The sequence below is a fragment of the Apodemus sylvaticus genome, chromosome 2 (assembly GCF_947179515.1).
Source record: "Apodemus sylvaticus chromosome 2, mApoSyl1.1, whole genome shotgun sequence".
Lineage (NCBI taxonomy): Eukaryota > Metazoa > Chordata > Mammalia > Rodentia > Muridae > Apodemus > Apodemus sylvaticus.
Genome location: NC_067473.1, coordinates 58,157,106 through 58,181,871, shown reverse-complemented (window position 1 = coordinate 58,181,871; position 24,766 = coordinate 58,157,106). Strand labels below are relative to the sequence as shown.

Here is a 24,766-nt window from a genome sequence, read left to right as displayed (position 1 = left end):
GCAGTGCATGTCTGTTATCCCAGGGCTGGGTGTGTGGGTACACAGGTAGGAGGATCCCTGGTGCTTGCTAATCACCAGTTAACTCTGGCTTCTGGACTCAGGCATGTACACACACACACACACACACAAACACACACTTCAGCAGCACTCTCCTAAAATTAACTGTAGCTAAAAAAGATGGATAAAGGAGTAGGCAGGAATGTCCATGTTTGCTTGCTTATCTGCTTGTTTGTTACTTTCTTAAACTCTTGTCCTCTTGATTGGGACATTATGAAAAAGACCAGATGATTCTAGGGAAATTGAATAAAATTTGTGTAACTGCTCCATATTTTCATTATCTTTTCATTTGCTGACTAAGAAGAAGCCCAGTGCCAGGACTGGGTCACCTCTTCTGGAGCTGTTACCAGTAGGGTCCCCTAGACTGCCAAACCTTATGGGCTGCTCTTTCTCTTGGTTACCCCCACAACTTAGCACTAAGGCCCTATTGCTGACCACCACAAACTTAAGTCATAGAACATGAAGACATTGAGCTGCTGCTAACTTGGAAGCTTCATTTTTGGCTATTTTTCACAGTGTTGGAACATAGCATGCTACCAAAGGAGAGACATAATCACCATTCTTCTGCAGCTGTGGACTCAGAGCCACGATAATGAATGGTCTGGCAAGAGATGCCCCTGACGCGACAGTGACACAAGTACCAAGGGAATCATCAATCACTTTCTGGTTGGATTTGAGGCCTGCTCCTTAAGATGGACCCCATACCTGGCCTGTAATCAGGACCTGTGCTTAGACAGATCACAAGTCAGGGTAGAACCTACTACTTCACTAAGTAGACATAGCAGTAAGCTGAATCCAGGTGATGTATCATAGATCAATCAGTACATCCCTCAAATCTCAGTAGAGAAGTTGCTTTTTGCAGTAGATGGTGATTAACAGAGACCCACCAAGAGGATGGTTGTGGAATCCTTTGTCCTCAATAGAACATCTATATCACACTCACTCTCCCCAAGGCTCAGGGATCATTGTAGAAGAGGGAAGTAGAAAGATTGTAAGACCCAGGAGCAGTAGATGCCTAAAAGAAAAAGCAGACACAAGAGGGCAGCTGCACATATGAACTCATAGGATCTATAAAGCAGTATACAGCCCAAGAAATACAGGAAGGAATGGAAATGACCCTGAGGCCCCACCCCTAGGCTGAGTCGCTATTGCCATGGGTAGATGCTGGGGGTGGGGGATGGTTGTTCTCTCCTATGGTGTGGCCCCCAGGTTGGTTGATTAGCAGATGGCCACATGCTCAAGAGTATACAGGCAGGATTCTGTGTGTTTAAAAATTGCCCAAGACACAAGAATTGGGTAGGTATAGAAGAGGGTTGGATTTGGGAGGAGTTAGGGGGAGGAGGGTGAATATGATTAAGGTACAGTGTATGAGATTTTCAAAGAATTCCTAAAAATACTTTTAAAAGATGAAAACTGAAGACCAATTTCATTGAAACAACTGCCATAGAGAAAATCATATATCACATATATGTGTATACTCATAATTTCCTATCTACTGGATCTTTCTTATGGAAACATTATATATAAGCTAATTCAAAATCTTATTTTCACGTGGGCTCCTTTTCCTCATTTTCTAAGACATGAGCCAGCTGTGCCATGGTTTAACACAGCCACGCTCAATCCAACACTGCAGGGTGACTGCCATTCCATGTCATTTAATGTCTTACTAGCAGCAACACAACATTTGAGGCACAGATAATGTGTTTATATTATTTAAACTACATTATAATGCCACTATTTTAGTGACTTGAACTCCTGTAAAAAAGAGTTCCATATCATTTAAAATATATTTTCTTAATACATCAGAAGACAAAAGATCTCCCTTCTCAGTTAAAAACTGAGAGAGAATTACCCATGTTGCAATGCACTGTCTCAGATTTCCTGAGTGTCATCTTAAGTCGAAGTATCTAAATTTAGGTGTACCTTGAGGCAACGCTTAAAAAGCATGTAAACTACTTTATAGTCCACAAAAGACACAAGCCCTTCATTTATATAGGCCAGTTAAATTTATTTAAATGCCTACAGTGAAGCGTAAATGAGTTTAATGAAGCGTGGTGGATTTTAAAGTTGCTTTATGGATAGTATCGTTAGCAGATGCAGGGGAATGCAGAAGGATATGGAAATAACTGGAATGTAGTTCTACATTATCTTAAATGACTTACACCTTGTATTTAGACACATTCCTTTGAAGTCAAGTGACTTAAATACTATTTGCACAATGCATCTTAAAGGAATAAGTGCAGAATCCAATCTAATCATCACATGTGGTAGAGACAAAATACCTAGGATCAAATCATGTATGTGCATGCTTATTAGTGCCTCATGCAGGCTACCTAGGATAGCTCACACACAGGGAAGGAGAGAGTAGTCTACGGGAAGGATGGGGTAGCACAGGCTATCATCCAGGTCAGTAAGGACTGATTAAATGGCTGTGGCAGCCAGGCTGTGGATAGCACTAACACTGAGAGCTGCCCTTTATTGACCAGTGCTCCTCAGGTAGTCGAACGACTTGTGCAGCATAGCCACAACGATGATGCGGCCACTCTCCAAACACTTCAGGCTCATCAGTTTTCAAAAGGAAACTCTGTGAATACCTAAATAAAAGTGTGAGAAGGAATCGCATTTCAACTAGTTCTCTGAAAGAAGCAGACTCTGGAAATGGATGGCTTGGGAAACAGGATTCAGTTTTCAGAAGAAAAAAAAATTTCGCAGTATCCAATGACTTCAAAAGTATTTGGTTTTTTTCCTCGCACACAAAGAAGGCTCTAAAAACATGTGTTTTATTTTAACTAAGAGTAATTTGTACGCGTAAATTCCCACAACCCTTTACAAGAAATAGGCATATAAATATACATCATGAAATATACAACCATGAAAGTAACTCAAGACAAATTAAAACACAATAATGTGCTATAGAATGTAAAATATTTATTTCTAATAGAACAGTTACACAATTTGTGGTGGGAAATGAAAACATTGGGTTCATTAGGGAGTATTTCCACACAACTGAAGGTACCAAAAGAAGCTGTTTTTCCAAGGCAGAATTGCATCTCAAAATCATCATGTCTGTTTGTGTACTAAGAAAGGAATAATAGGAAGTAGAAAAATCGCTTCATATAATACCCATGATAATTTTCCATAGCAAAATAAGATTCTATGTAGAAAGAAAGCAATCTCATAAATCCAAGGAAATAGAATAATAATGTTCATGTTTCAATGGCAAAATGAATACATTTGCTAAACTATTCGAACAGTGAGGTGCTCTATTCTATTCTTCGGTGTCCAATCAAAGGGAAAGCTATCTACTTAAACAGAAACAGATTCCACACCAGGAGAAAAGACGTGTGCAAAAATATATTCATATACAGAGAAAATGAAGTTCAAAACCTTTTCTTTCTTCCAGACTTTATATTTTGTAATAATGTCTTCAAATGGAGCTCAACTAACAAACCAGCATTCAGACATGGAATCTAGAATGTTCCAATTAAAACATATAATGACAGAACGTTTAACAAAATGAGTAAGTTTATCACACAAAGTTGTCAGTTGATGCTTTGAAGGAAATAAAATATAGAGGAGGGGAGCAAATGTCAAGAGGGGAAGCTTGATTTATACGATCTGCAGTGTATGGGAAACTGGGGTCACAGGCAGCTAGCAGTGACAGCCAGGAGGGGATAGAAACCTACAGGAAGCCTTAGAACAGGCCCAAACTTTCCTTTCCTTTGACCAATATATCTGAATAAATATTTCTGACACCCCACACTGCCACATCTGAAAGGGAGTCCCTTGCTGCTAACCTCCCTTGACTTAAGGGACCCCTTGTTCCTCAGCTCCTTGAGTAGTTGGGACCCAGGTTCAGACAGCTGCACCTGGCCCAACTCAGCTTTAGGAAAAATTTCCTCTTAGGCACTATTTTATCGGTCGCTTTCCCCAGCAAAGGCTTTTCTGCCTTGCTCCATTTGGATGTTTAGCTTTGTTCTTGGAAACTGTGGGTTGGTAGACGCAGGAGTAAAAGCCACCACAAAGAGAAAACAGAACAGCTGTCACCCAGAGACATAATGGCAATGTGACGGCGTGCTCTCTACACAGTAAAATATATTTGATCTCCATCATCAATGAGATACCAATAAAAAGAACAGATAGCATTTACTGAGCGTGTACTACAGGTCAGCTGTTATCCTAAGTGTTTGATGTGTATGTCACAAGGAGATTCACCATTGGCTCTGATTTGATGCCCCTCTTTGTCTTCTGCAGTGGCAGGCTGCCTGTGAATGCCTACTGAAGAAGCCCCCATCTCAGGAATGTTATACTGAAGTATAATGATTTTAATCTCATTCTAATTTTGTCTAAGCTCCTTAATTTAGACAAGGCTGAAGACATAAAGGAATTTACTGAGAAGGTAGTTCCACTTAACACCTCCACTTAGATTAAATAGGATACATTGCCCCATTCTAATTCATGATCAAATGTAATATTCTTTCGCTGTTTACATGTTAGTGATAATGAACGCTCATCTCGGCACTAAGCAAACATTGCTCTGGTTGCTTTCAGTATACTCCTCACTCCTGACTAGACTGTAGTGTACCTCAAGCTTCTAGAGATCGTTTTGACATTCCGTGTTGTTTGCAACCGAGAGTTTCTGAGGTTACAATCATTAACATCATTTTCATGCTTACGACTGACATCCTACAGTTGGCCTTGAGATTATCAGTCTACACTGCTAACATTACCTATCAGCCTACCTATCAACACACAGAAAGAGGGGCGGGCATTTGTTCTCTTCTCTGGATGCCTAGACAACACAAAAATGTTATTTCAAACCCTACCACACACATAAATTCATCTATAGACATACTGTGCTAGATACTGTATCAGCACCTCAGTGACCTCAAGTGGAATTTGGAGGCTCCTTTATTGTAACAGGGTTGTTTATAGGGTTGTCATGGAGCTGAGGGCATGGGAGTTGACTATTTAGTGGTAGCATCACCATTGATAAAGAATGTTTTGAAGTGTTTTGTAAGCTTTATAAAAGAGCTTATAGCTATGTATAGGAAGCTTGGATATATTCAGGCTGGTGCCAATAATAACAAAGGCATAGCTGCCAGTATGCCAGCTCCTGCACCCAGAGAACTCAGTACGAGGTGAGGCTAGACTATCCAGCCAACGTGAAGGCAGAGAAAGCAGGAGCCCTGGCAAGCAGGCCCTAGGAAATGGACCAAGTTGAGGTTCAGAAGGCTCAGTGCACAGCTTTCCAAGCTGTGGAGTGCAGACTACAATGTGAAATTGATCTAGGAGGCCACAACCTACTGCATTTAGGAAATTTAAACTCAGCACCATAGAAAATATGAGTCTGTCACCTATGAAGGGTGTCTTAGAATATTTTATTTCCTTTATGTCGTTGTGTTTACTGGGTTGTGATACTGTGAAATATACTTCTATCTATGGAACTTGCTCAAAAAATATTTTTTAGACCAGGGAGCTAATGGATACTAAGAACATTCCATTTCCTACTACAAAAGCACGCTACTTAATGAAAAAGGCAACTATATTCTTCAATACCAGTAAGCAGACCAGTTGTAAGTGGATGATAGATCATAAAGAAAAACTTAGGTTCCATCCATTCTATAACGTCACCCAACATAGAAAGCTTTTTTTTTTTTCCCCCTTTGGTAAGGTGATACATCTGATGATCGGAGGAGGCTATTCTGTTTTTCTGCAGGTCACCTTGGACTCGTAGAAAGCCCCTTATTATGTCAAATTTAAATAGACTAAATAGACATGGCAGAAAATTTAGAAAGTACCAAAAAACATGAGTGAGAGAAGAAAAATTGTCACAACATAGTATTCTGGAGCTAACATAAGACCCAAGTGGACTGTACCTTCCTAACCCTCTTTCTCCCTCATATGTAATGAACACAGTCTTTCAGATGAATATTCTACAAGGTTATAAGGTAATATTCTACATGCCTACAACATGAGGCAGATGTCTATGTTGTGAATGTATTTCAAAAATTCCATTACATAGAGTATTTCTAACTTTCATTATAAATTTGATATGAACATTCTTGTGTACATTTCTTCATGGTAACTCTTGGGTCTAAATGATCAGGTGTGTAAGCTGTGACTCTTTGACAGAAGGTGGAAAACTGTTCTTCAGAAAAGTATTCTCATTAACTTCCTCACCCGAATAGATGTTAACCTGTTTCATACGTCCTGACATGTCTGTTTCATATGTTTCATATGTCTGTTCTGTTCTAACTTACATCGAGGTTAAACTGTTTCTGACATACTTATTGGACATCCTTTACTTCCTCTTTTGTGAGCTGTGATTGTGCCTTCTGTGTCTTGTGGGGGCTCAGCTCTTTCCATGTGTAAAGAAGGCTCTTGTGCCTGGTGGGAATGCCCTCACCATTTGAACACTAATTGCCAGACTTCCTAAGGCGGCGGCAGTATGAGTACAGTGACTTTTAAAGCCAGCCCTGGCTTTTCTTTTTCTCGCTAAAGATCGCTTTGTGACAAACCCAGGTGGAGGCTATGTGAACTTTGCCTGTTGGTGTAGATGGAAAACGATCATTTTAAATATTTATACTCTGCACTGAAAATTAAATTTTTTTCCTTGCAGCAAGGTAATCAATACTAGCAGCAGAATCCTCTCAGTCTTTCTCACTCCTTTCAAAATGTCCAACAGCAGTGAGTCCGAGGCATACAACTTCAAACCGCAGAAATAAAAGAAGCACAAAGAAAAAAATTCCTTCTCTTAGGGCCTAGAGCCTCTTCGCAGCAGAGACACTTGTTTACTGTGTCCCACGCCAACACGAATGAAAAAGGCAGCCCCCAAACAGCAGCCAAGGAGGACACCCGGCGTGATTCCAAAGCCTGCTAACCACGTGGGGCTCTGGTTCCCTAGAGCACCCCAAACGCCATATCCAGAAAAACGAGTGGTGAGCTGGGAATCTTGGCGCATGGCTTTTAACCCCAACACTCGGGGAGGCAGACACAGGTGGTTCTCTCTCAGTTCAAAATCAACATGGTCTATACAGCAAGCTCCAGTCCAGCAAGGGCTACACAGTGACACCCGCTGAAACAAAGAAAGGAGAGAGAGAGAGAGAGAGAGAGAGAGAGAGAGAGAGAGAGAGAGAGAGGAAGGAAGGAAGGAAGGAAGGAAGGAAGGAAGGAAGGAAGGAAGGAAGGAAGGAAGGAGAAATGGAGGCAATCCTTTGCTTGCTGTCTTTTATAATGCACCATCTCCACAGCTAAGCTAGATAAGGATTTGGCCTTCCCAGCCACCAGTGCCATCTTACAGGCCCTGTCCTAACTCCCACCATGAAGTGCCAGTCATTCTACCTATAGTATTGTCTTTCTTAACTTTATCTCTGAAATACACATTTAAGCACTGTCTTAGTCAGGGTTTCTATTCCTACACAAACATGACCAAGAAGCAAGTTGAGGAGGAAAGGGTTTATTCAGCTTATACTTCCACATTGCTGTTGATCACCAAAGGAAGTCAGGACTGTAACTCAGGCAGGTCAGGAAGCAGGAGTTGATGCAGGGGCCATAGAGGGATATTTCTTTCTGTCTTGCTTCCCCTGGCTTGCTCAGCTTGCTTTCTTATAGAACCCAAGACTACCAGCCCAGGGATGGCACCACCCACAATGGGCCCTCCCCCCCTTGATCACTAACTGAGAAAATGCCTTATAGCTGGATCTCATGGAGGTATTTCCTCACCTGAAGCTCCTTTCTCTGTGATAACACCAGCCTGTGTCAAGTTGACACAAAACCAACCGGTACTAGTGCCCAGCCCTCCTTTGCTGCTATAAGACCTGGCCTCTCAAGCTCCTTCTCAAGGCACAGGTTAGATGGGTCTACAGGCCACCTGGCATCCGGGTCCTTAGGAGACACCAGCTGCTCCTGCCTGCCTGTGTGTTTAGGCAACAGGAAACACTCCCTAGCCCGTCCATCTATGACCAGTTCTACAGCCCTGAAGGCTCGGCCGAGGGATGAACTTTTCACTGAAGTTCTTTTCCTGGGACACTCTAGCAGGCTGAACTCAGTGGTCTTCTCAGAGAGAACCCTTACTACAGTCTAGAAAAGTAAACCAACAGGTTTTCTCATCTGTGGGGGTACCAAATACATCTGAGCATGCTCTGGGACTCCTGGGTACCCTAACTACATGGTGTAGGGTTGGACCTTTGTCAGACATATCAGCATCATCTTTCTACATACCTAGTCACCATTACTATGTCATACTGAGAGAAAATGTTCAACAAAGGCTTCCTTGATGACTTCACTTAATAAACATAAACTACTTTTAAAAAAAATCATCCTATTGCTTTTTATCTTGGAGAAGGCAGATAAATCAGGAGATAACTACTAATATCACAGTTATGAGAACAGTCTTGTTTGCCGAGAGGCTCCCTTACATCCATGATATTAAAAATATCAATGTCCCCTATTGCACTTGAAGTACTATTGCTAGTCATACAGGTTTTGCGGGCACATAGCTTTTGTATAAGACAAGACACAGGCTCTAGTCATTTGTTACATGATGAAATACGGGATATCAAACATAGCGTCATACATTCCTGTACACACAGTTATCATTCAATGATTGTCTTCTAACATTTTTTAAAGAGTGGAATTGGGGGCGGATTGTCTGGACTGCCGTTATCCTTCCTTCTGGAAATGTAGGCCTCCATCTAGAGCAGTGGGCCCAGTGGGCTCTGGGCGGTGGTAGCCACGCCCAGGCCAGAGTTGTTTGTTCCAAATGAATGTTTGATCGAAGGGGAAACTGGTCTTTCCTTGGATTTTTTTTTTCAAATATTAGGATTAGGGATGATTTAGATTAGTGTCTTTACAAGAGGGGTGAGAGATGCCACCGGATGTAACTTGAGAGTTGTTCGTGTTCGTGCCCTGCTATGTAGAGAGAATGGCTTTAAACCATTTGTAGTTGAAAGAATGAAGCCGACATGGAGATCAACAGAGGTGAGGATGGATGGGGGCCCTCGGCTCTGGCTTAGTCCAGAAGATAACGAGACCCCTGGTGATGCTCAATAACTGGCCCCTTGTCTCTCTGAGAGCCCACCCCCTCCTGCGCCCTTCTGTAGTTTGGTTATATGAGATGTACACATAGTTCCTGCTAATAGCTTCCCGAGGGCTGGCCCTGGCTGTACCTTAGTCATTGACAGGAATATAACAGAATAATATGGAGAGATGAATGAAAAATGATTCCCCTGCATTTCCCCCCACACCCACACACAAATTTCTTTTAAGGGATTCAAGCAGATGCTTTGGCATGATGAAGGCATGGACCATGAGATTCCTAGTCAAAGACAAAAGAAAAGTATTCATCTGAAAATGTGGAAACAAACAAAAGGAAGTTTCATAACTCAGACCGATGTGGACCTCAAATGCTCAGCTCGGCCAGTGTCTGGCTTGTAGAGATGCAACCCCACAAGTTAACTGCAGGCTGGGAATCCCTAGAAACTGCCAGGTTTCCTTTTTGCAGAGTTCCTTTTGCTGCAGCCCCTTCCAATAATGCAAAAAGGATGAGGAACATTTCTAATCTAGAAGCGAATTTTCCTAAGGAACATGGCAATCTGCCCAGGTTGAGCCATGAAATCCCATTGAAACTCGTAGTTGGACATGAGGACCTCTTGATGACACAGATCAAGTGTTCTAGACTGACTGAGTCGTTGGCAGCCACCAGTCAGGTGTCACGTGAGAAGCAGAGTTATGATGACTTCTGGGACCCCCAAAGCAAGGTGCTGGCAAGCGGTTGCAGAAGGATGTCATTGCCTTTCCATCCAGTGACAGCACAACTTCTGAGGATCTCAGCTTCTGAGGAGCCGAGGCTTACACTTTGATACTCTGGCTGCCCCTGGCTCGCACTCTTCCTGTCCGGCTACCCTGATCCTCCTCTGATATCTGATTCTGGGGAGCAGTAGGATTTCTGTCCTGTAGTACACCTCCATTTTTTCGGGCTCGTTTTTCCCTGGATTGCTGCTTAGATACAAGTATGTTGTGCCTTTGGGCGTAGCTCTGTCTCATCTCCCTGGTGTCCTTATGGGCTTGTGTCTCTTTGGCCCGCAGCTGGCTAGGGGCCGCCATCTCCTCATTTAAGGGTTTCCCCACAGCCTCTCTCTTCTGAGACTTTTCCCTTTTTTGAGCCTGTTCCCTTCCCTCAGGATGCACTACCGGAGCAGAAGCCTCCTGCGGGGCCTGCAGGGCCTGGCCCTCACTGGTTGGCTGATCCTCACTGAGGGCAGTTTCATTTTCTTGAGCTAAGCCCTCAGACATTTCTCCATTGGGGGATGTACGTATGGACTGAGCCACGTCCTTCAGGGTAGGATTGGTCTGTGCCTTCTTTCCCGGCTTGTGTGCTTTGCGGGTTTTCTCCTGGTTCTGGGGGTCTGCTGGCACTGGTTCAGTGTGGCTTGGAGAAGACCTGAAGTCAAGCGGGTCGGACTCATTCCTAGGAGTTGGCTTGCCGTGGGATTCTGGCTGCTGGGCTGTCTGAGGGTTGCCAGTTGGCTTCTTTCTCGGGTGTGGCGACTCTTTAGCCATCTCTTTTTGCATGAGAGGTTTTTTCCTAGCTCCCTTCTGCTTAGTGAGCTCCCGGCTGTGAGGTGTGCCCTGCAGATCTGGAACCTTCTTACTGGAACCATGGCCTACTTTCGGAGTTTTCCTTTCCCTTTCTAGCTTCGAGGTAGGCCTTGACCCGATGTTCTGAGGAAGCTGAGATTCCGTGGAGGGAGCAGGAATATTTGGGAGCCGGACTGTGGGTGCCTCCTCTTCCTGGGGTGGGTTGGGGGTGTGCTGCAGGGTTTGTTCCTGGGCTGGGGGGCTAATAAGTGGGAGCTTCACCTCATTGGCCTTTCCAGCCTGGGCTTGCTGTGGGCTGTGGACTGCATGGGGGCTCAGGTTTCGGGGTGGTTTAGATTGGGGAGGGCTGATGGGAGGAAGTTTACTGGGGTCTCCTTCCTGAGTTGGAAGAGACCCGGGAGAGGGATTCGGGGTCTGATCTGAGCTTGTCCCCAAAGCCTCTTCCCTGCTGGGAGAGAGAAGCTTGGGTGTGGGTCTCCTGCTCTGGAGGGGAGCCAGGGTCTGGGGCTGTGGCAATCTGGTAGGAGCCAGCCGGCTTCTAGGAAGTAAGGCTACTGGCTGTTCCCTGACCTTTGTGGATGAGTCTTGGGGAGGTGGAATTTCTGGGTAAGGAGTGCTGGCCCGGATAACTTCTGCTTTGGGCGTTCCCTCCTTCAGAGGTGCTTGAGAGTCCCCAGTAGGCTTCTCTGCCTCAGCGTGGGAAGGATCTTCTGGAACATTGTGCCTGGAACTACTGGATGCAGGCTTGGCTGACGTGGTACCTTCATCCTGGTCTCTCTGAGGGCTGAGGGGAGCTGGGTCAGGTCCCTGTGCAGGTTCAGATAGGGCCGGGTTGCTAGGGGCTACTTTGGTCTCTCCAGATTCCTTATCCTGGTCTGGCTGAGGGCTGAGTGCGGGAGCGGGAGCAGGAGCAGGGTGCTGAGGTGGCTCTTGAGATGCAATCGTAGAAGGCTGTTCTGCTTTTAGCACCAGTAGCCCAGGCTCATCTTCAGGGCCATCCATCTCAGGGGCTATTTTTGGAGGAAGGTTGGCTGGCTGACCATCCTCTTCCTTCACCGTTGGTGATATGTCTTGGGCCTGCTGAGGAATATCAAGTGTTGAAGAACTGACCTGCTGAGGCAGATCCAGGTGGCTGCTGGGACTAGACTCCTTCTTAGGGGCTTCTCCCTCCTCAGTTAACTCCTGGCTCTGTGGGAGAGCAGGGTTCTGATTTTCAGGGACCGCTGCATGAGTCTGCACTTCCAGGAAAGCCTCTGTTTTCTGGCCATCTGCTTGTAGTCTTGCCAAGCGCCTGGGGGAGGGGACCAGGTGTGCAGGGACCCCAGAGGTGGTCTTCTTGCTAGAGGAAGCTCCTGCTTTAATATAAAGAGAAGTTAGCTACAAAGGCTCTTTCCTGCTAGAAATTAACAACAAAAGCCCTGTTTCCCTGTGGTGATGCACACAGACCCTTAAAACAAGAAAACCGCACGCTGATCTTCTCCCTTATCCTTGGGAAGACTAAGTAGCTACAACTTTCTAGATCGATAGAAAAATCTAGGACAAATTTGGTGAATTAAAAAGAAATTTGAATGAATAAACATCCAGATATTTGCTCAAAACCATTTGGACCTGTGGATGATAAAGAAAGTTTCCAAATGAATGAGATTGGTTTTGCTGTTTAACGGTTAAGACATAATCTGGATACTGCAAGGAGCCTAGCCTGTTTACTAGCACCCTAGAGGCTCAGAGTTCCGCAGGAACTCAGTGAGTAAGGAAAAGAAGGAGGAAGGCAGACATGGGTTCGAGGTCAGCCTAAGACACCAGGGCCTGCTCCTGAAGATGAAGGCTCCAAGCCGCTGCCCTCAACCCCACCCCCACCCCCAGATTTCCCTGGCTACAGAAACAGCTCCCAGAGGCTCTGGCAATGCTGAGGCTGCAGAGAGGGACTGCTTCCTCCAATCCCACCGTCTCAGAGTGGCTCTGGTCTCCTGGATACAGTCGCCTCATCATGCACTGGCTTAGAAATGGCAGAAGCCTTGACGTACTTCTGGTGACCTAAAAACCATCTTATCCCAGTGCAGACGGGCATGGCTCTGAAGTGTGCATTAGTCAGAGCTAACACATCAGCCTGGAATAAGCCTGAAGAATCGTTTGAGCCCTGTTTGGGAGAGATCCTGGTGACCCCAGAATGGTCTGTCTCCAGCAGCAAATGTATCCCTGACTACTGTCTCTCCTCCTCTGAGGAAGGATGGGTTTGTGCCACTGTGGGTTCACAATGAACCTTCCAGTCTGGTCCTCTTTTGTACCCAGTCAAGTTCGAAGTCTCCTGAGAATGGAAGGGACAAGTGGGAAGTCTGAAAAGCCTCCCTCTCGGTAGGATTCCTGATTGATGCATACCCTCGTCTCGTCATTTTTATCGCCAGATTTATCACACATAGAAGCTAAAACACTACTTTAGACAAGAAACAAGGTTAAGCTAAGAGGTGAGGCTAACTACAGTAGGAAAACTGGCAGAGAACAGGAAGTGGATCAGAGGTGACTGGGGCAGGGGGATTACTGCTTATGTTTCAGATAATGACAAACGTTGAGAACAGGTGGTAGTGATGCTTACACAACACTGGGGATGCAGTCAGCGGCACTGAAATTCACACCTAACGTGATTAAAATGGAAAATGGGGGCTGGCAAGATGGCTCAGTGGTTAAAGCTCTTGTTGCCAAGATTGATGACCTGAGTCCGATGTCTGGAACCCACATGGGGGAAGGGACAATCAATCTTCATACATGCATGCATGTAAACAAATGTAAAATTTTCTTTAAAAAATTAAAAATGGCAAGTTCTATATGCTTACATGATGTATGCAATACATGTATACAATTCTAAAAGAAAAGCATAATAACTATGAAACCAAGTGCTGAAGGCTCTCTCCTTTTAATCTTATAGTCAGACATACAGGATTTTCTTTATCTACTTTGATGATTTAACAATTCATGAAATTTGGCTAAATGATATCATGCCCTTTACTAGAAGATAAAAGCACCACTTTATGGGCTGGCAAATTGGTCCATTTTCCCTTTATCATTAATCAGAATTAGGAAAACTATATAACCTTTATGGCAAGAACTCAGGTTGCTCATTAGTTCCACTTCCTAAAGCCTCCCCAGAAACACGGACAGACCAACAAACCATGACACAGGCACTGTCGCGATGGTTCTCAACCTGTGGGTCGTGACCCGTCAAATGACCCTTTTTGTGGGGAATACCTAAGACCACCAGAAACCACAGATATTTATGAATCATAATAGTAGCAATTATGTTACAGTTATGGACAGAAATAATTTTATGGTTTGGGTGGCCACAACATGAGGATCTGTATTAAAGGATTGCCACATTAGGAAAGGTGAGAACCGCTGGTCCATGTGGGTAAACATACCCTTACACTGAGTGGCTAATCACGTGAGTTTCTTCTTGTTTCATAGAAACTATATTGTTAACTGCATGCTTTAGAAACAAATATTTCCTATTTTTTACTGTGGGAAAAAATAGGACTGTGCCATACTTAATTGGTAGGCACTTAAAATTAACGGCACATCTGAAGTTGCAGGAGCTTACCATGACTATATAGCCACAGCTCTTTATGAGTGCATTTGGTGATAATTCACCTAGCCCATCTTGGTGAGGGTTGAGGTCCAGGGCTGGGTTGGTGGATGCTGACCTCAGGACACAGCTCTTGGCCTTCCTTTTCTCATTCTGTTTCAACCTCACTGCTGTGTGGACATTATCATTGTGTCCCAGTGACAAGCAGACAACGTACGATTACTAGGGATGAAGCTGTATATCATTACTTCAAATATTTGAGAACTGTCTTTAGGCTGCACTGACACAGGATTATCTCTTTTGGAAAGATGATGCTACTGAACGTAAGATTTCTGTTTGCACTGAGGCTCAGCACACGGATATGCTTAATCTGGAAGCCGCAGCTTCCCAGGCCGGACTCCAATAATGCGCCGCAATGTTACATACGGTTCTCTTTTTCTTTCTTTCTTTTTTAAGAAAAAGATGATTTTCCAAATTTTTCTCTATTTGAAATAATGATTACTAGTTAAATTTAAGACAGAAAAGTGAGCCCTCAGTTATATAGGGAAAGTTAGTCCTTCAGACTAACCTCTCATAAAATCTTAAATACTTATTTTACTTTCTTTCTCTTAAAAATCTTAATTATTTTTAAAAATACCCTATACTAAGATGTTTGTTTTAATTTCTAATATATATTATATAATATATAAATAATATTCTACAGTATGTCATGTCTATATGTATCATATATATACATATATATATATATCATAGATTATAATACATATTACAGAAATTAAGAACAGAAATTAGCTCAGCTCTGAGCAGAGGGAAAGAGGCAAGGCCCTAGCTAGGTCCAGGATGGTACACCAGCTTGGGGCTGGCTCCTTCTCAGGGAATCTACAGTTTCACGGGAAGGCAATTATGTCTGTGCCCTATGATGTTTACTTTTGTCAATTTGACACAAAACCCAGACTTTCCTGGGAAGACAGTTGTGATGGTTTGTATATGCTTGGCCCAGGGTGTGGCCCTTTTAGAAGAGGTGCGGCCTTGTTGAAGTAGGTGTGTCACTGTGGGTCTGGGCTTTAAGACCCTCATCCTAGCTGCCCAGAAGTCTGTATTCTGCTAGCAACCTTTACATGAAGATGTAGAACTCTCAGCTCCTCCTGCACCAGGCCTGCCTGGATGCTGCCATGTTCCCTCCTTGATGATAATGGACTGAACCTCTGAAGCCGTATGTAAGCCAGACCAATTAAATGTCCTTTATAAGACTTGCCTTGGTCATGCTACCTGTTTATAGCAGTTAAATCCTAACTAAGTCAAGGGTCTCAGTGAAAAATTGTAAACATTGGCTTGACCTGAAGGCATGTCTGTGAGTGACTGTGTGTTAATTAAGTAAAAAGCTCAGCTCACTGTGGGTGGCCTCATTCCCTAGGCAGGGGGCTCTGAGCTCCACGAGAACAGAGAGCTCAAACTTAGCACTAGCAAGTGGGCATGCATGCACTCATTTCTCTTGATTGCAGATGTGATGTGATTTGACTTTTGCATAGTGATGAAATGTCACCTGATGAAATGTCACCTGAAACCCTTTTTTCCAAATTGCTTTTTGTCAGAGGATTTTACTACAGAAGCAGAAATGAAACAGAACAGGCCCCATTCACCTGCACTGACCCTATGACCAGGAGACCCTCACGCTTGGCAAGAATTTTACAGTCCTGGAATTCACAGATGCCACTGGCTTGACTCCTGGGGCCACTGGAGATGCCCTAAAAGCTTATTAATAAGGGTTATACTCATTAGAATTTCAAATATACTCACTTGAATGTTGTCTGATCTCTACAATGCCACTGAAGTGGAAGTTTATCTTTAATTATCAACTGAAAAAATAACTCCCTCTGCAAATTAACTGTAAACATGAGATAAGGTTTTGCCTTAAGAAAACACAGTCTTTTTCAGAATATTAAACCTTTTAGAAAAGTCAGGTTCTGTTGATGATATAGATCTGATGATTGATTGTAATCCATCCTGTCTACTTTCAAGCTAGAATTTCATTAGTCAATAACAAGATGCCACAGTTTCGATTAGTAAATGTTTCTGAGAAGTTATAACATTTTTTATAAATTCTATAATTTATACCTTTCATTAAATCAGATAGGCCTAACCTAATTATTCCAAATAGGTAAGATTTTATTATACACTTTAAAGTGACAGTCTACTTTCCTGTGCACACATTATCCTGCCTGTTAATTTGCCAGGTAAGTCACTGCATGCTACAGTCAGGGTGCTGCTTGCTGATCGCTGTAGGAATAGGAAGAGCCTCAGAATGCAGTGATGGAGCCCGCAGGCCGTTGTGCCAAGTCTCGCTCATTGCTCCTCTGTTCAGAAGCACCGCACGGACACACACATCTCTGTTACCCAGAGGACTAATCACCGTTCAGCCAAATTCACAAGAGGCTGAAGTGAAAGCCAGCACACCAATTTATTAATTTACAATGGGAGATTGGGCAGGTCCAGGGAGCAGGGCAGCGTGTTCTCACGTAAGATACAGTCCCCCACAGGGGCCAGGTCCACCCGGGGGACCAAATTAAAGATCACAAGGTTGCTTGGAGAACAAAGACTTAAAGCATGGGGAGCCATGTCTCCTCAAGAGAAAGCCCCATAGAGGTCCATCCTCACTAGGTATCCTGCACTGCAGCCTATTCTGACAGGCCAAGCTTTCGTCAAGTATCTTCTAGTTAGCATGTCATACCTCAGTTCCTTTAACATATGGACTCATGACGGCAGCTCGTATCTGTGAGTTGCTGGTACTGCACAGACCTCAGTTCAAAATACAAGGAGGACTTGACTTAGGACGAGTGTACAAAATTGCAAAGGGCCCAGTGGGCTTCAGTGAACTCTGTCAAGGTCGTCACCTGGCCTCCCTTCTCAGCCTGTACGAATGCCACCAGGCAAGCAGAATCCTATTTGGACCACCAAGCTGCAAGGCTTCTACAAAGCAGCAACCATCTTAGGTTAACATTTTGCTAATGGGTGTGTGTGACTAGAGTTCAGTCCACTGAGGGACCTTTGGAAAAGTTTCTTACTGTAGTAGTAAAACAAAATTTACCGTGTTCAGCACTGTTCCGAATACTGCTATTCAACTAATTAAGTCCACCGACGTGGTTGTGTAATTATCATCACTGCCCGTCTCCAGAACTCATTTCATTCTGAAAATGTAAACTCTACCCGTTAAACAGTAACGCTCCATTCCCCACAGCCTCCCGCCATCAGGCGTCTGTTTCCTGTCTGTTCACTCGACTTCTCTAAATACCTCCTAGAGATGCAATTGTACAGGATCTAGACTACTCTGACCAGCTGGCTATACTCACCACACTGTCTTCAAGGTTCATGTCTCACTGTGTGCCAAGATTTCATTCCCTCTTAAGATGAGGTAACACCAAAGAGTGTACATGACACCTTTATCCATTCGTCCACCACTGGACCCCATGGTGGCTTCAACTTTTTTGCTAATGTAAACGGAACTGCTATGAACAGGGGGTCGATTTCCTCAGGATCTCACTTTCAGTGGCTTAGGGTATTTATCCAGAAGTGAAACAGCTGGATCACATGAAAGTTGTCACTTTTTTTTGAGGAGTTTACACACCATTAAGTTTTTGTAGCAGTGACATTTTACATTCCTTTTAGCACAAGGTTCTAATTTCTCCAGACTCTTTTTAGTAAGTTAAATCCAAGTGGGTGTGAGGCAAATTTGAGGGACAAACAGCTCAAATACATCTCAAAATAGTCATGCCCCGAATTTTTGAGGCTTAGAATTCCTAGGCTTCAAGTTAATGCTCTTGCAGGTCCCTCAACATTTGCTGCTCTGGGCCCATGAGGCAGGAGGGATGTGCAGTTTCCATTTTTCAGGACAAGAGACAGAAGCCCACAACAGCTAAGCAGGGTGGTCAAGGGAGCAGCAGGGCTGGCCCCTCCCCTGCCCCACCTAGCCCCGCCCCACCCCATCACGCGTTCTGGCCAGTGAATTCCTCACCATTCTGTTTTCAGGGCTGGCAGTTTAAAGGAAAAGAGTAAGGAAACTCCCACGCTAACATTCTTGGACTAAATAAACACTTGAGAGGTCCAATACTCCAGTCCCATAGGGGAACAGGCTTCTGGAAGGCTGAGTTTGAACCCTGGGACCAGCTCGTATCTACAGTCCACTTCCAAGGCACTGTCCAGCGTCTCTGTGGTGGGTTGGGGAGGGGCCCACTACAGACATGGAGACGGGCGTCCCTAACAGACCCAGAGGGCTGATTCGTGTATCCCAGAAAAAAAAATGTAGAAATTAAATACTATGAGCCAACATTAGCCCAGCTAATGAGCAACCAGTAGGAACGAGGCTGCCTTATTCTTCCACGGAAAATCAACTAGGTACAAAGGAGCTAGGTTAGTACCTGCAGTTGGAGCCAAGCCCTTAGCAGCTGTCTCGGTCAAACCCAGGTATTCTCTAATGAGCTCACTGAGCTTTTGGTAGGCAACGTCCAGGTCGTCTACAACAAACAACAGAACATTTTAATGTGCTACAATCATGTCCAAAGCACTCGGTGTTCAATGGTCAGTGAACTGACTTGGTCACTACATTCTATTGCTGTTGTGTGAGATGCAATTCTAAGACGATTCTCACGGCATTCCCTCTCCTATAACCTCCCTGCCTCAAGTGTGGGCAGAACCTATGGAGGTGAAGAGAGCTCATGCCCACAACTATTTTATTTGATATATTTTACATGATACAGAAAAGGGATGTGCGGTACAGTTAAGGTTACTGACAGCACAAGTGACTGTAAAGGGAGATTATCCAGGTGCTTTACTCGGATCATAGCCACGGAAGGATAGATCTGTCTAGTTGGTGTCAGAATAAATGTCAGACACTCAGTGTGCTCTTTGCTGTCTAGAAGATGGCCAGCGCCACATAGATGAGACTAAAGAATAGTCCTGAGGAGCTATGTGCCATCTTCCAGAGGCAGCCAGCCAAGAAGTGGGAGCTCAGGCCCACACCTCAAGGAACTGCATTCTGCCAACGAGAAGGTAATTGGGAGCTAAGTTTTTCCCCAGAGCCTTCAGATGAGACCTCAGCTCAGCCAACACCTTAATCTTAGCATATAACCGAGCCCTGTTATGCTGACCTAACAGGCTGAGCAGGCACTGGGTTAGACATTAACTGTGAGCATTTGTATGCAGCAGTATAAAACCAATATAGATAAGCAATACGTTAACACAATTTAGAGGCTTGAGAAAATGATTAAATGAACCATATAAAATTTCCATTTGCCTAATAGTTGAATGCTAGCAATATCATATGATTCAATGCAATGTCTCTCTTTCTACCCAGCATCTCATCAAAAGGCTATTGAGAGTTTATTTAATTTATTCATTTAAAATTTACTTATTTATTTTGAAAAAGTGTCACTGTTTAACCCTAGCCTTAAACTCTCTATGTAGACCAGGTTTGGCCCCAAACTCTGAGATCTGCTTGTGGACGCCTCCCAGTAGAGGTGGCTGTATTTTGGAATTTAAGGCCAGTCTGGTCTACAGAGTGGGTTCCAGGATAGCCAGGGCTACCCAGAGAAATTGTGTCTCAAAAACAGGAAAACAAAACAAAACACAATCAGTTCTCTTCTTCCATCATGGAAGAATATGATGTCTTGTTCTTGTTGAACATGAGTCCAACAGATTGAATCCAGGTTATCGAAGGCTTGTCAGCAAAGGCCCCTTTACCTGCTGAGCCACCATCTTACTGCTCCAAGGTAACTCCTTATCTATACAGAGTATGTCCTGTTCCTTCATGGATTTATGAAGTAGTATAATTAAAAGCATATAGAAAGTTCCTCATTTCAACAATTTCCCTATCTTTCTCTCCGGGTTTCTGCTTCAAATTAGTAGCCATTTTTATCTTTAATTTTTTTATTTGATATAATTTTAATTGATATAATTATTCATACTTATGGAACACACTATGGTTTCAACATATAAATACATGGTATTTATGATCAAATTTCATATCCTTCACCTCAAACATTCATTATTTCTTTGTGGTAGTAAGATTTAAAAATATCTGGGTAGAAAAATAAAGACATACTTTAGTCTAAGGTAGTTTTTTTTTAAGGTGTTTCACCCAGATACTTTTAAATTTTCAATATTTTCAGTAGTAGTCATGATTCTTTGTAGAGATAGGTTACACTAAAATTCCCTGAGCTTCATGTGCCTTTAAAAGCTTAAATATATATTTTAAATGAGATATCTTTGTTCTCACAATGTCCCTAGGGGAAGAAATCTGTGTCCTCCTTTTATACCAGCTATATGAGTCACAACCTTGTGGACTAATAAAGCTTAACTTCTGATGGAAACAGTGGAAGCCTGGGTCTCACAGGTTCTTACCCATGTCTGCAGCTGTTTGCAGCTTGTAATTACAACAAATGTCTCTGTTTCCTAAGAATTTTCTCTCCATGACATAAACTGGAAATGCATTTGTGATGCCTATTCCTGGGTGTCAGCCTGAGTACCTGTGGAATGAACTGCAACCCAGAAATGGAGGGCTCATCTGTGATCCAGATCGTGAGGCTGGAAGACTCAGGCTTCTAACTCGGATCTTGACATGGACATCTTGAAGCACAGTGCCATGAAAAGTTTAGGCCCAGGCAAGATAGTGCACACCTTTGATACCAGGAGACTGAGGTAAGCAGATATCTGAGTTCAAGGCCAGCCCGGGACAAAGCCAAGCATGGTGGCACACACCTTTAATCTGGGCCACACCTTCTGCTGAAGGCCTACACAAGGATGATGGGAGAGGGAAGACTCTCTTCTTAGCCTGCTTGCTAAGAAGCACTTACTTTTCAGCAAGTGTTTCTGTTGGAAGCTTCTTCTTCAGGATTTCAGTGTATACAGAAGACCAGCTGAAACAACTAGAAGCGTGAAACTGAGCAACTACTAGATTCTTGGACTTCCCATCCACAGCTGCCCATGGTTGGGTTAGTAGGACTGCAGACTGTATGTCATCACAATAAATTCCCCTAACATAGAGATACATTCCATAAGTTTCCTGACTAATACAGCAGTGATTGTATACTTCAAACATGAAAACATATTAAAAATAAATAAATAAAACTCCGCCAGGCATTACTGACCTGCATTGATTACTGCATCAAAATATCCTGGAAATTTCCGATTAACTTTAACATAAAGGTCCACCCTGGAGACGGCGATATCGATTTCTGCGCGACTGAACAATCCCTTTCTCCGCAAGTATCCCTCATATTTTTCCTTGTCCATAGGCACCACCAAGATATATCGAGGCTCAAAATAGGAATATTTCAAACTTCTTACACCCTAGGTGTTTAAAGAAGATAGGTCAGAAACAGCTTACATTGTGGACATCACTGTGGGGGGCATGTGACAACTCAGGGGCACCACACAGTATCACACCCAAGAACACATTTCATCCATACAATCAGGTGCTAGCTCCCTATAAATATTTCAAGGCTGGATTACATTTCCATCTTCATCGAATATTAAATTATCGTAGGAACCATTACAATTCATTCCACCTGGTTGTCCTCAAATGAATCGTTCTAATGAATATGGCTGTTAAAAAATTTCTGGGCATAAAATAGGACAGGATTGCCATTTTATTATTTGATTCCATATTTCATCAGGCATCCTTGAAGCACTAGAATATAGAGCTCTTCCCAGGGAAAGAGGGCTCCCATGGTACCCCTCTGCTGTGCATCACCTTTGTACCACTGATAGATGGTAGTGGTACAGATCTATAAAATTTAGCACCATAATCAGAGCACTACAGTCGCAACGACAGTCCTTGAACTTGGGGGAGCTGGGGAAGGGGTTGCCAAGTATGAGTGTTGTCTAAAACTCATGGAAGCTAGACCCTGCTACCACTGTGACAGGCTGAGTTCACATATCTATGCCACCTATCACTTCTCTGGGTCTCGGGGTCCTGCCAAGTTTTGTTTCCTGGCAATAATTAGACCCTCCTGACGCCGCCATAGCTGCCACTGCTGCCGCAGCCATCCAAGTCACCTTGATACTATTGTTTGGCAAAGTATTGGCCACCACCATCTAGGGGCCATTTCCTCCATCCACAGATGCAAAATTTAAAGACTGATTGTAGTAACTGCCCAACAAATAAGCAAACAGCAAAACAGCCAACCCTGTGGTTCTACATGTCACAACCTCCATCCAGAAGGGGACTGACCAAAGTCAGCGTAAAAAGTGCTTAAGCTGGTGACCAGGTGACCACAGGGTGAAGGGGTGTGGTCTGTAACCTGGGAGGTCTGGCTTGGTCCTAACAACTCTGTACAAATCCCTCAAACTCCCCGGGCATGAGTTTCCTCTGGGGGGAAGGAGGGAGGGCAGGGGAGGGTTGTTCCCAGTGGATTGTGAAGCCCTTTCAAATCTGTTCTAACTCAAGTTCAGAATCGTTACTTTAACGATTCAGTGGGAAGAAACCCAGGATGCTTTTAAAACAGTTTCTCGAAGAGCAGGTGACAAGGGCAGTCAGGAAAAGAGACCTCAGCTGGAGAGGAGCAGGGGAAATAAAACAGTTTATAGACTTGACCTCCAGGAAATGAGGAGAATAAGCTCTCAGGGAGAAAAGAAAAAGGGAACAGGAGCCATCTCTCAAGAAACTGTGGAGCCGGAGAAGGGGGGGACACAAAAAGATGTAGCCCAGCCGCCCTCAAACATGCATGGGTTTTTGTTTCTCTGTCCAAGGATGACACTTTTTAGAACTGGTCTCCCCCCCCCCCCAACACACACACACACACACATACGCACACACAGGGTTCTTCTGTGTAGCCCTGGCTGTCCTAGAACTCACTTTGTAGACCAGGCTGGCCTCGAACTCAGAAATCCACCTGCCTCTGCCTCCCAAGTGCTGGGATTAAAGGCGTGCGCCACCACCGCCTGGCAAGAACTAATCTTTTTAAATAATAATAATTTAAAAAGGAGTAATGAAGACTCCTCTTAAAGTTATAGGACCAACCAACTGCAAAGAGATAAGAATGGATAATGGTGCAGAAAGGGACAGTCAGCCAAAAGGGGCCACCATCTCCTCCTCTGTGGCATGACAAGGGAGAATGAAGCAAGCGTCCTATTGGCGGGGAAGAACAGCCTTGTCAAGTTTTGTTCTATGTTTGTTTTGATTAAATTTATCTTGTCTGATTATAAAAGTTCTATTGCTTAGCAAAAACAATTTAAAAAGAAAACTGACCATCACTGAAGACCTGGTTTATTTAGTTGAGTTAATGTTCTTCAAGCAAGTGGATGGGAAATTCAAGGGCTTCCTCTGGTTCACAATTTTGGAAAAATGTCTGTATGTTCTAATTTGAGAAGGTTGTTGGGGGTACATGGGGGGAAGGGCAGAAGTCTGGAAATCTTCAAGTCTAACTTGCAGAAGTATAAAGGTGTTGCATCCAGCAAACACTCAGGGTCAAATGATAGTACCACCTGCACTGTTCCATGGAGTGAAGGAACAGAATGACCACTCAGCAACCACAGTCCAGAGGGGACAGGGAGCCACCCATGACGCCTGAACCCACTTTGAATAAACAGTGACACACCGTGATGACAAAGGGATACTTTACTGATGAAATACTTTACTGGGGAAATAAGAGGATTGAATGGGGCTGCAATCTAAATCATGTTACTTAACTTTCACGGGTCTTACCCCACAGTGACAATCAACTTAACACTTGACCTTTCTGTAGCATTTCTCTTGTGCCCAGCAGTATGTTACCTGGATATTGTAGCCCCAACTTCAGACATCACACACACACACACACACACACACACACACACACACAGTTGAATGAAAAATACTTACTTCTAATTCCATATGAATGCAGCTTGCTAATCCGTCTCTTGCAATAGCTTCTACAGTGTCCCTATTTAATCCATAATTGTGATTGCCATAATTAAACGTTAAAATAAATTTCCCCTGGAATTAGAGAAATACAAAGGTTTGTACATTACATTACATTGCTGTAATGTAATGACTAAATCACTTAATGTCTTACTCTCATGTAATTCTATAGAACTGAAAAGTTGTTAGGAAATGCAGAACAAGAGGGCCATGAGCAGTGGAACACTTAAGCTCTGCTGGGGTTCTTCAGGAATCTACCTATGAAAAGAAGGTTTATTAAAATAGTCTACTGACAGGAAGTTGGCGGAGGGTTATAGATGGAAGCTTCTGGTAGATCAGACCAGGGTGCTTGCTGATCTATTTCCTGTCAAATTCCCACAGCCTTGTGGAGGGAGTGAAACCAATGGCTCACCCTTGCAGCTATGCCAGCATCCCAGGCCTCCAGACAAGGACAGCAATCCTAAATTCCTTGCATTTCAAGATAAGCCATGAGGAAGGGGTAATCTTCAAGGCTGTTGACATCCTAAAAGCTTGAGAAAGAAAGAAAGGGAGGAAGGAAGGAAGGAAGGAAGGAAGGAAGGAAGGAAGGAAGGAAGGAAGGAAGGAAGGAAGGAAGGAAGGAAGAAAAAGAAAGAAAGAAA

At 43.7% G+C, this 24,766-nt stretch overlaps 1 protein-coding gene across 4 annotated transcripts in view; it reads right to left on the bottom strand.

Moving 5' to 3' along the window:
• Positions 1–24,766, bottom strand: part of Lrguk (leucine rich repeats and guanylate kinase domain containing) — a 102,196-nt gene that overhangs the window by 22,157 nt on the left and 55,273 nt on the right. The window contains exons 13-18 of one of the 4 annotated variants that reach the window (XM_052172462.1): positions 24,087–24,200; positions 21,373–21,574; positions 18,646–18,741; positions 11,770–12,011; positions 10,252–11,736; positions 9,910–10,164 (exon numbers count right to left, since the gene is read on the bottom strand). In XM_052172462.1, coding sequence (XP_052028422.1) covers positions 9,910–10,164; positions 10,252–11,736; positions 11,770–12,011; positions 18,646–18,741; positions 21,373–21,574; positions 24,087–24,200 — 2,394 coding nt within the window. Of the gene's footprint in view, positions 1–9,909; positions 12,015–18,645; positions 18,742–21,372; positions 21,575–24,086; positions 24,201–24,766 lie in introns of those variants that run through there. The other 3 variants (XM_052172461.1, XM_052172463.1, XM_052172464.1) reach the window with 3 other exon arrangements.